General features: G+C 50.8%; 1 protein-coding gene across 3 annotated transcripts in view; it reads right to left on the bottom strand.

Annotated features, from left to right (window-relative positions):
• The window catches only part of sv (paired box protein shaven), a 236572-nt gene that overhangs the window by 44970 nt on the left and 179037 nt on the right, over window positions 1-12565 (bottom strand). For all 3 annotated transcript variants that reach the window (XM_050196692.2, XM_050196696.2, XM_050196697.2), the window contains one exon: window positions 2139-2386. In XM_050196692.2, the coding sequence (XP_050052649.1) occupies window positions 2139-2386 (248 nt within the window). The remainder of the gene's footprint in view (window positions 1-2138; window positions 2387-12565) is intronic.

Here is a 12565-nt window from a genome sequence, read left to right as displayed (position 1 = left end):
GAACCATCTCGAGAAACCACGGCGTTAGAGCTATTGTATATAAGCTCCAAAAGGAAGCACATACTGCAGTAACTTTACACCGCTATCAGTCGACAGCGAGGCGGTTTCTTCTCATGTTGTATCCACGCAGGTATAAGGATTCGCCGTTCGAATGATTAAAATGAAAAATGCGGGTTAGGCGTTCGAGCCTTAGCGCAAGTACTGTCGTTGACGAAAGCATGCGCGCAAGCGTTCAAACAGAGCCACATTTATTATGCACAGTCGCTTACGCATGACGCGAGACACATAAGACTCGCTTTGGTCCGCTGAGCTCCTGATGCGGAGAAATCTGCCCGTATAGGCATTTTCTGTTTACGTGCGTCAAGCAGCATAGCTGACGACGTTTTAGGTCGTGAATCTGTTAGCAGCTTTGTGTTCCCCCACTCCGGAGGTGCGCGCCAAGAATGTTCTCGCATAGCGTGGGGGACGCGCCACGGCAGCGCGAACATGTTTCTTCGCGGTCGCGCTCTCGTTTGCCGAAAGAGAAGCCGCGGTCGGCGGCACTTTTGAAGGCAGCCCCCCTCTCTTCTTCCGCCGACGGAAGCGGAAGTGAGAAGGGCGGAGGTGGTCCATGAGACGCGATGTCAGGCGCTGCTTTTGATTACGCAGCGTACGGCATCCACAGTGCATGCGTGTGCGCATGCCACGTGCTGCGCCACCCGAACCGTTGGCATGAACGCGGTTCCTTTCAGGTGAACCGCGGTCCGGGTGGCACATGCGCTTATGTGCTTTCTCGTCCTCCTGTTTGTGCGGGATCGGGCAGGGCGCACACTCAGGTGCACGCATCTTATTTCGATTTCCTCATTCAAAATGAACATTTTCCGTGTGGGGTACCCATATGCGCGCCGGGTCTTTACTCGTCTCTCCGGAAAATTGATTCGAAAGCCCCATTCTTCTTTAGCCCGCTTTTTTGTCATCGTGCATCTTACAGAGCAAACTCTCCCAAATTCTGCATACTCAAAGTGCCGTTTGACGGTATTGCAGCACAGCTTCGAGTTCGAGCTTCCAGTTGGGTAACATCATGGACGTTCATTTTCCCAGTGCAACAAGGACAAAGACGGAAAGGAGGGGCTTTGTCGATGCCTTCCTTCCGCGTGCGCCGTCATTGCGCTGCGCGTACGCTTTGAAGACGAAGACGAAGATACTGGCTGTCGGCAGCAGTAAGCGAGCAAGCGAATGCAAATGCATACTTGAAGCGAGAACCTGCCGGCTCAGAAGGTGGAATCGTATACGTCTACAGTCCTTGATAAATGACCGCACAATTTGAAGAATAACGCTGCGTTCTGCGCGAAGAGGGAGCAACTATGCGTTGCTTCCAGTCATTTATCCAACTATAGTAAATTCTCCTCGTTGATACTAATTAAAAACACGCCCATTCTTTGTTAAAATATTTATATTATGCCCAATGCGTAAGGGGCGCGTTGAAAAGTACACGAATTTAGCGTTGTTACCGAACTATTTTTTTTTTTTTTTTTTTGCTGATCGTTGCTTTTCAATACAACAGAAGTAATACTCCGAAGAGAAACCAAATTGAGGGACATGCCTCCTAATAACGCTTCCTTAAAGCAAATGCACCAGGCTACGAAACAGTCTGGAAGTTGTATACACGGAGTTATCGACACTTCTAATCATTTTGCTTCTGCTGGTTGGGAGGCTGGAAATTTCACGAACTCATCGGCTCCTTGGGGAGAAGAATCTTTCTCGACCGATTCAGAAAGACCTCCGTACGCAAGAGCAGTTCGCCAAAACAGGAACTGATAATCACGTTAATGAACGTGACGATAGCGGAGGCCTTAGCAGGCCAATGGCAATCATTTTCCAATAACGAGGTGCTTTGTTAGAACCAGCTCATCAATTTCTCTCACTCTCTCTGTGTACTGTATAGTTAGCCGCTGTACAGGTATCTAAGCAGAGAGTGCGGCGCAGGTCTCTTGATTGCGTACTGTCTTGAACCAATATCCGTACTATCTCTCTCTCTCTCCGCGAAAATTGTTCTCAGGTAGCTCACTTTGCGATGACTGCAAGCGCCAGCCATGCAGGGTCGTGTGCGCACGTGATAAAGCACTTCGGGTCGGATGCTGGATGCGATCTGAGCTCACCTTGTGAGACCTGGTCGTCGCGCTTGCGCTTGGCCGCCTCGGCGCTGGGAATGCCCAGGATGCCGTTGATGGAGTAGGATGGCCTCTGCAGGGCAGCCGCGGCTGCCGCCGCAGAGACGCTCGACTCGTGCGCCGATGACGGCGCGTGCGTGATCACCGACGTGGGCGACGACTGGGGCTGCGGGCTGCCGCCGTTGGACGACACGTGGTGGTGCTTGGCCTTCTCGGCTGCCTTGTTGCGCACGATCCTGTGAACGGCGTGCCGGAGGGAGAAAAAAAGGAAGAGACGACGCCACCAGGTCATTCCAGTTGATTCCTACATGTATGAACGATCACCCGCGCGTCTTGACGAGATACATTATGCACCGCGCTCTGTCCGCCTCTCGTCTAGATAGCCAACGCACGCTATAGACCATCGATTTTCGACCTGCAGCAGTGCACGACTACAGCGCTGTATACCTGCTTTGTGATGTTTGCATTGCCGAGTCAAGTGCGCGGCTCGTCGTACTATTATTGCAGACGTGCGAAGAAAGCGAGCGCGCACTTCCGTTAATGTTACCTCCGACGGCGCGCACGAAACACTCCTTCATTTATTGTAACGACGTGCAGAGAGTTCTGGGGCATTATAAGGCACATCCGCGCACGATCATACTTGTAAGATATACTATAGCTCTCTAAGAAATCTATAGTTCGCGTTTCGCGCAAGGATATACATATATTTAAGTCGGTATTACATCCAAGTGACTATATATACACTCCATCTTTCCAGTCGAATACCGCAAGAACGCATTGGCAGATATATCCACTCAACTCGAGCGTGGCCTTGACCAAGAATTTGTCGCTCTGAACTTTACACGTTCCAGAAAGGTCTGATGCGAGGAAAATTGCGGAATCGCTGAATTTATGCGTTGCCCCCTGCGCGCCTCTGCGTAGCCTGTCGTGACAGCGCACATTGTGGCTCCATAGAATGAGGGAGGTGTTATAAGGTATACACTTTGTTGCATAGTATATCGCGTCCCTATCTTTGTCAAAAGAAGTAGGGATATTCACTTGCACACAACCTGAATGCACACACAAGCTGTAGTCGATGCAGTTTGGGGAGTTTGCACAGGATCGCTGGGCATCTGCATTAAGTTTGGGGCGTTATGAGGAACCGGAGCGTAACTATAACGTCGCAGAAAATTAGTTCCGAATGAGAAAAATCCCTGAAGTATGCAGACTTTATTTTCTTGCTTTTATTTGTCTTTTTCGCATCGCGAAGCGAATTATTGATGTTACACAATGTTAAAAGTGTACGCGACTCCATAAAGTCTTCTCTGCGGTGCTGCACCGATAACACGGACGTATGCCGCCGTACCCGCTTTCACTGAAAATTACCGCATTGTGGCTACACTAGATTTGTTGCTGAGACAACGAGCAGACAAACCGAAGCAGTGAACCCATCCGCACGCCCATTACATGAAAACCCACACCCTCATAACAGAGTGCCAGCGTGAGAGAGGGGAAGGCCCTCCGCTATCTTTATCCGTCCGCCATCAGAATGACCTGCGTGGTCATTCATGGTTTTCTTGCTCTATTACTTTCTGTCGTTGGCTCGTCATCGCCCCTCGCGGTGGCCGACGCATGTGACAGGGCGGCTAATGACTACCAGTCCTGTCCGGAGAACCCTTGTCTCTGCAACGCGCGAGGCGTATTTGTCTAACTAGGCCCGCGCAGCGCTATTATAGCATACGCGCGCGCTGCAGCGCTGTCGTGACTGCTGCGCTTTGTTGACTTGCTCGTGCCCCTGCCACGCGCTTCTTCTTCTGCTGCTGCTTCTTGGGCCACGAGTGCGCGATCGAAGCCGTGGGGCCAGCATCTTAGGGCACTTCTCTCGCGCCCCCCGCCCTCTTTTTTCGTCCCCTCCTCTTCCCGATCTATGGCGCTCTCTCTCTCTCTTTTCTTTTCCTCTCTAAAAAGGATAGCTGCCGGGAGCCCGACGAAACGAGGAAACAGCCATTTGAGACTAGTCGATGCGCTCGGCTGCACGCGGCGTGTCTATTTGCGCTGCTGTGTGGACATAAGCTTGCGCCCCGCGTTGACTTCGGTTAAAGTCCCTGTCCAGTAGGCGGCGAGAAATTGCGACGACGTTTGGCCCCCGCATGAGCTGCTTGCTCAGGGTGAGACGCGCCGCGCGGTTCCTCCGGACGCACTTGAGTCGGCGCGTCCGCTCGTATCGAGCCGACTGGCGCCCAAAAATAAATGTAAGGATTTGTAAGAAGAGGGAGACTATACTCGGCACTCGCCGTATTGTCAGCGCACGTACTTGCTCGCTTTATGGAGAAACGTTGCTGCTCGGTCATACTGAAAGCAAATTGAGCTGTTCGGACGTCGAAGGAAGGTTCGCAGAACGACAACACAAATTCGTACGCTTGTGTAGTTAAGCGTATTCCGACGTCTTAAGCCACACGGTCGAACACCACAGCGCAGCATCCAAAAGGTCATCTTTTATTTTATTTGTATTTTTTTTTTTCAAAATTCCCTATTGGGCTGGTAAGATCATAGAGAGGGCCGAACACTGTTTTTCGATTTCGATGCCAAATCTCGCGCTACTTCTCAAACTGCATTTCGTTTGCATCGATTTCGGTATGTCCGGACAGGAACAAAAGAGGGAGACAGAGAGAAGGAATCACAATCGTCTCTTTGCACTCTCCTCCACCCCCCCTTCTCCGCGTAGAGGACGGTTTTTCAATCACGACCCTGCACGCTGGCTTCATTAATTCATTAATTACCAGCTGCATCGCAGCAGGGACGCGAGGCGTCGACCAGTGATTCAGCCGCGCCGCCACCGCGCGCTCTGACTCAGCGGCCGGCGTCTCGTCGCTGTCGTCCAACATGTGCGTCGGGCATGCACGGCTTGTCACGCGTTGAAAGTCAGTGAGCAGAGCGGCCGATCTCTCACCCTGGGCCGCCGCTCCCTTCTCTACATAAGCTGGCAAGCCTGTGAGCAGGCGCCACGTTGCAGTACCAACAGAGGGCGACGATGCGCGTAACGAGCGGTGACCGACGACACCCGACTGTGTCACTGTATCCCGGAAAAGACTTCGTATAGCCGAACCCTCTGAGATGGGCAGACAGAGAATGTCCGGCGTCCAGCGACATGACCGCTCGCCGACGTGACTGTTAGCGCGTGGAGAAAATGCCCGCCTGATGTATAATACTATGCATCAGGCTGCCTGCGCACTGCCGCCTCTCAACATGGTCGGCTGCGGCTCGTCTCACGTACCGCTTCCTAGACTCGTGCGTAGGTGCACGTTTGCGCCTGTGCGAATGTGAATGTAATGCATGAGCGTGCTTGCTTGTGTGTTGAAACGTTACTCCCGACGCGGGTTGGCCGCTCTAACTGGTTCATCTCTTTTAGTTCAAATACATTGTAAAATAATTTACAGCCTTAAAAGTGAAAAAAGGGTGTCGGTTATAGAAATCACACCCTAAAGGTGTGAGTTATAGACACATTTACACCATTTTTTGCTTTTAAGGGTGTAAATTATTTTACAGTGATAGTTTGACTTAACGACAGACCTTGCCGTGCTGCCCATGTCTATCACGGAAGGTGGTTTTTCTTATGAAACATTAAACGGCCACCCAAAAAACTGTGCATGAGGATCAAGTCACCAAGTGTCTGTACGTACGGATCCTGCAATGAGGAAGGAGCCGCCAGATTAGAAAGAGCTGCAAGCATGGAGCGAGTGCAGTGTGTCTGGCCGCGTGGCCTGCGGAGTGTCCGTCCCGTCGAGTGACCGAGCATTAGGGCATGGGAGTTGCTTCTCCTATCGCACCGCGAATGTACTACGCCGCCGCCGCTGTGTTGCCGGGACACATACGCGAGCAGGGCGCGCCGGTAGAGCCGGCGGCGCTGAGGGGAGGGTTGTTGCCCCTGGGGAGAAACGGTGGTGGTGGAGGCGGTTTTTGGAGGGGGGGGGGGGGTTACCAGGCACGCTTTCATTTTCTAAAGAGGCGTGACGCATGAAAACGATCCACGCTCTGCCTTTTCACGCGCTTTCTTTCTTGCCGATTCCACGGGCCGGCCGTGCGTATGTAGGCACACACATACAAGAAACGAAACCACCGCGGCCCTATACTATGGCAGGCGCGGCGGCCGATCGCCCCTGCGCACGCAGAGCTCGGCGTTGGGCTCAGATCGGGGCGCGCCGTGAATTAGACAGCCGCCAGCAGAGCACGTGGGGCCTCTTGCGCTCGTGTGTTATTACGCACGCATGCACTGCACGGTGATCCTCAGCGGCATCACTTTCGCGAAATTGAGTGAGAAAGACAATTGGCGGCAGTAGCTACAGGGCGTCTTCGCGGAAGGGTAATGCGAAGCGATCGCAGTGCTGACGCCCGCTGGGCCCCACGGCACGAGCGGATCCGCTTGACGTATGCGAGGCCAACCGCACACTGATTGCGCTCTGCTGCGCTTGCTTGTTCTTTGCGCTGGGCAGGGAGAGAGAACAGAAAAGCAACTGGGCTGACAGGGAAGCGGTGCGATAACGCCCGATCTTGTTAGTGTCTCGCTTTGGCCCAGTAGAGATGAGCACGTTTCGCGCTGAAATGCATTATACTCTCGCGGTTGGCGTAAACGAGAAAGGAATATAAGTGGTGCAGCCATTACTAAATATGCTTTGTTTACGCGACAACGATGCACGTAGTGCTGCAGTGCTTGTCCTCGCACAGCGCAACATAGCATTGAGCTTAATATATTTCGCTGATCAAGTATAGCTGTGTACTCTTATGTTCTCATAAGCATTTGCGAGCGGGTAGAGGAGAGGGAGGTGGGAGGCGGGGAAAGCGGGTGATAGGAGGTCGGAGGCGATGACTAGCCTTTGTAATCACTAGCTGTCTGTCGCCATTTTCGCGTGCAATAAAGCGGTTCGCATCGTTACTTAACTAGCAACAAAATACTAATACACTCGCCAATGAATTTTTACAAAGCGTTATTAGTTTTTTCTTCTCTATTTTCTTTCAGAAGTGTCAGTTAGCATGTGTTTATTCATCGATCAATATTGCATAGACATACCATAGAGCGAGAAAATCACGATGTGTGTTAGATACAAAATACAATATTCTTCTTACTTGCCTTAACGTTTTATGCCTTGGAAATGACAATTCAAATCATACGAAACATTTTCCTTTCTTAGCCCCTCCTCATCAGAGCTTTTCTAACTTAGCCGGAATTTAACGCACTAATAATTCTTTAACTAAATTTATCTGCTGACTGCAAAGGACTGTGGCTCCATTTATAGGCTTTGGCATCATAGCGTTATGTAACTTGCACCTCAGTGGCTCGGCACATTTGGCACAACACAACCGCAGCAATTTTGGCCTGTTGGTATACCATGATAAAGGATTACAAATAGCGCAAGTAAGCGAGAAAAATACAGGAAAGAAAGAGCGCTAACTTCCAACAAACTTTTCTCACATATTTGCGCTATTCAAAATCATTTACCATTTGAACACAGTTATGGGCGTTTTATTTCTTGTTTTCCGACATTTTGTAGGAAGTAAAAATGATTACAGCTGCGGCACAAGACACTAAAAGTGCATTAAATGAGCTTTCAGAATCATCGTTGGCAAATTATCGCGCCAGATAAATTTCGGTGTACCCCTGTCCCCCTCCGCCCAGGTGGTCAAAATTCATACACAGTTTACAACTACGCATTTTCTCATCGCACGTGTATACTTAGAGCTCGCTGTCGTGTGCAATAAAAAATTTATAGCCTTAAAGGTAAGGACAGGCCAACACACTTAAGGGTGTAACATTTTTTTAGAGTGATACAGCGACAAAAAGAAAGAAGAAAGAAACAATGTGGCTTTGTAAGTGCCTATCTGCAGTGCCAAATTTACAGGTTTCCCTTTGTTGCCCGCGCGTTCCACGGACGCTGTCCGACGCGCATGCGCTCAGGACGCTTTGGTCCATTAAGTGACCATCACTCGGCACACACAGTGCGCGAGCTCTGTCGCTAACGATCATCTTTTGCTGTCGAGTACGGCTTCCCTAGCGATTCGCCCAAAAGCCGCGCGTGAGACCAATTGCTAAGATACGCCGTGGATTCAACAAGCAGCGATGACTATACTGTGATCGCGACTTTGGCACCCGCCCCTGCATCGGAGTCAGCCCGTAGCTTCCGCAGACTAACTCTGAGAGGATGGGGGGAGGGCGTGGGGGCGCGGTGGGGTTGGCGCGGGAACGGTTCCGGCGCTAACCGGAACCGGAAATCGTCGCAGGGCCCAGACAGAAAAACGCAGTAGAACCACCAGCAGCAGCGTGCGGGGACGATTGAACGCGCATTGATCTCGCCTTTTGTAACCGACCCCCTCCGAGACGTTCGGCGGGAAACGAGGAGGGCGTGGCAAAAACAATTTCCCCACAGCCGCGCCGCCGTTGCCGACTGTCCCACATATGCCGCTGCGGCGTCCGCTGATCGGCGCGAACAACGCTTGCTGCTGTTGGCCGACTGGCACGCAACCAGGGGCGAGAACAATGCGTCCCGCAGGAGAACGCGACACACAACGGAGGATGAACGGTCCACGGGGCAGCGTGGCGCGCAGATATCTCCGTGGGATGCGCCCGTCGTTCGGGGCGGTGTCGCTGTTTTTCACTGCTGGGGGAGCGCGGCGAGAAAGGGAAGAAAATTTGGCAGCACGCCCGACCAAATTGGTTCGGCAGCGGCGTTATAGCTGCGGCGTTTCGGTAAGGTTGCCTTCTCGGTCTTCCTATTTGTCGACGTACCCTGTTCTACGACAGTACACAAACGAAATACACAAATTATTTCAGCACAACCCTCTTGCGCCGTTTTCCCGTGGTTCTGTTCTTTATCGTCCGTATTGCTTCGGTATTCATCTTGCGCGCGGCTCAAAATGATAATTAAGTGGGCTTTATGGCGCAAGGGCCAGGGGGCGGCTCAAAATGAAAGGTACCGGCTTCCCCGTGAGGTAGAATGACGCCGGTTCACCCAGTCTCTCTGGCAATAAGGGCGACAAGAAAAACTCGGCACGGTTGCTCCTGGCAGGCTCAGTGCGGCAGGCATTGCACAAGCTGCACGCGGTCCATCCAACTCGGCCCAGAGAAGTAAGCAGCGAAAACATGAAATTACAGATTTCACGAAAATGTTCAGGGCCACCTTCGAGAAACGTGTTCTCTTGGGCTGGGAGTATTGCAAAACCTACATCCTACTGGGCAAAGCCGATATAGGAAAGCGTCGAACGGCCACCGAGAACTCGTAAGAAAGAAACAAAGAAGTGAAAGAGTACTCTTTCTTTGTTTTCTTTTTTTTTCGTTAGAGCTAAGCTTTTTTGTACTGTTCTTTATTTGTTTGCAAAGACCAACAGCCCACAAAATACAAAAAAAAGGGGGGGGTGAGGATTTTTTTTTTTTTTGCATATCATCACAAGTTCCAGCGGAAGGGATATATGTGTTATCTTATTTTTATTTTTTCACTTCACGGACACGGACATTTTCCAGAGTATGTCGGGGAACATGGCTCTAGGCATATTTATTAAAGGTCGAGCGATGTCCTAAACATCCTCAGTGTCTCACCAGAACTTCGGGCGTTACCATCAAGCACGGCGCCACACTAAAGCGATTCTCAGCATCGAGCGAATAGAAGTTCCCGATCGCGCGCTTACGGGAGACGCGCATCCGAAGCATCAAACCGTGTATAGGAAGCTGGATGCGACGTGCCGGGCTAGGCCGCTCTGGCGTCTCGGTTAGATGTAAAGAAATAAGAGGAAAAGTAAGAGGGGGGGGGGGGGGGAATAAGACGACGCAGGCAGAGAGGCAAAAGCGCATAGGCCGGAGTAACAGCAGCGAGGATGTCGTGGAGAAGAAGAAGAAGAAGAAAAGAAAGAGTCTGGAGGAGGAAATAGGGGTAAGAAGACGAGGTGGGGAAGGAGGCACGGAGCTTTATCACACTTCTCTGCCTGGCGACATGGAGAATTCGCTTCCTTCCCGGCGTTCCATCACGGCCCCCTCCATGCAGCCAGAGAGGCAACGCTGCTCTACAGACGCCCCCGCGAACTCCCCCCCGCCCCTGCATCTCCTTCCCCCTGCCGCCGCAGACGCTGCTGAAGCGGCCAAGAAAACGATGCGGCCCTAAAAAAGAGCGCGCCGACGCTCAGTAGCCCTTTTTCTCCGCGGACTGGAAGTGCCGCGGCATCGGTGCCGGTTTCTTCTCGTGTGATCCCTGGCCGCGTCTTCCCAGTTAACAGTTGACGGAGGTTGCCTCTTGCTTTCCACCTCATTCCCACTGAACTGCATGGGCACTACAGAGATTAACCGTCGAATATGTTATAGTTCGTTGGGTGATTTTTGTTTGTTTCGGGCTAATCTCTAAACAGTCACGGTCCTCAAAGATGTCGGAAGCGCTCAGCTGAAATGGTTTACAGTTCGTTATAAAGCGAACAAAGCAGGGAGATAAAAAGACTGAAAACAAGGCAACAAGCCGGTCAGACATACCATCACACATCACACCTTGTCCTCAGCCTTCTGTCCTCACTTTCTTTCTTTTGGGAAAGGAGGCATGCGGGCCTTCAAGTTGTCAGCTATCGCAACACACCTTGTTAATGTCAGCAGAGACATGCTGTTAATATATTGCGCAATACTGGAATAACAATAGGCTATTTACCAGGAACTTTTTTTCTTATGGGTCAACTTTCACGAAAAAGAAATAATAATCCATAAATATTTGGAATGTTGAGTGATAGTTCCTCCTTCGTCGCCTGTCACTTGACTTAGCGATGAAGTCCTTACGTGCGGGGTGGATTGGCTGTCACGACGACATCCACCTGTGCCACCGAATGCGCGCACGGCCGCTCCACGCGGTTCGCAGTGCCGTGCCCCTTCATTCTGGCGTGTGCAAGGCAAAGGAGACAAGCCCAACGGGAAGGAAGCCAAGGAGCGACGCTGCAGAGCAGCCTGATTGGTCGCCCAGCCTAGCGTATCGATCGCTGTCGCCTTTTCGAAGCAGATATTCGGCCGCTGAAGGACGCAGTATTAGAGAGATTTTCGGCGTTCCGGAGTTTGCGCTCGCGCCTCCACCTTGTTTTATTTTGCCCTTTCCAGATGTTCGCTTTTTCTTCTTCTTTTTTTTTCTTCTTCTTCGTGCACACCGTTTGCAAAGGCACTGGGCACGTGTTGAGATGCTTTTCGTCACGCTTTGCTTGGTTCGGTTGCATCTGCCGTAAAGCTTGTCGACAAACCTTGCGCGAAATCACGCGCGGTGACTACAAGTCACGCCTAGCTGATTTCACGCCAAGAAAACAAAGAAAATAAACGCGGCTGTTTTTAAGCGTGTTCCTGAAGTAGTCCAACTGCACCTGCGCAGAACAAGAGTGATATTACCCCTCACGACCACTTCATTTTTATTTTTAATGGTGCCTCATCTTCAGTCCAGTTATTATGTCACATCTACATATTCGAAGATGCATCAGACGTCCTTTTTTTTTTCTCTATATTCAGGGAAGAGCGAAAGATCCGAGTTATGACTTCCTCGCACTGAGTACCGTTGTGGCGTTTTTCTTTCCCTTGTTTTATTGGGAAGCCTTTAGTACAATGGGAGCGGATATTAAGAGAACGATGCAGGATGATAAGCTGCTTCTCATTTATATGACCTTATTATACAATGAAAACGCGCGTAGGGAAGCCAGATGTTGTCTGCGGGACACTGCTTTCGTACATTATAAAACAATAGAGTTTTTAAACCTTGAGTCAGGAGGGTTTAGGCCGGCCAGAGCCTTTTCCTCCTTTCCCCTAGGTACTCTTCCTCCGAAGCTATTTGTTTCACTTTTTTTTTTCTCTGAAACCTGAAGTGCATGTTGAGTAACTGTGAAATAATGGTTCAAATGATATATAAGTAAACACTGAGGTTGCTTAGTGGCTTTGGCGTTGCGTTGCTGAGCACGATCGTCCCAGGATCAAATCCCGGCCGGGGCGGCAGCATTTCGATGGGGGCTAATTGAAAATGAACGCCCGTGTACCATGCGTTGGGTGCACATTAAAGAACCCCAGATGGCCAAAATTAATTCAGAGTCCCCCATTACGGCGTATACCTCATAATCAGATTATGGTTTTGGCATGTAAAACCTCAGAATTTCAATGAAATATAAGTAGCAGTTTGCAGAAAAACGCTTTTTTTTTTTCGAGAATCTAGCAACGGTACAGATAGACCTACAGTGCGGACCCTTGTCTACGCGTACTGAAAAGAGACTAAGGTCATCAAATTGCGAAATGTCGTTGGTGGTTACGTCCCTGACACAGCCGCTGCATCTATTTTGCACGGCTTGCGAGTCATCGTCCTTGTTCTGCCCGCAGTCGCGCCTAGCATGTGACACTCTTTTGGCAACCCGCTGCGGAGCTCTGTGTTACTAAGTTGCGAAAGTTATGCATCACC

This window comes from Dermacentor andersoni, chromosome 1, assembly GCF_023375885.2.
Source record: "Dermacentor andersoni chromosome 1, qqDerAnde1_hic_scaffold, whole genome shotgun sequence".
In the NCBI taxonomy this organism is placed as follows: Eukaryota; Metazoa; Arthropoda; class Arachnida; order Ixodida; family Ixodidae; genus Dermacentor; species Dermacentor andersoni.
This window is presented reverse-complemented; position numbering and strand designations above follow the sequence as displayed.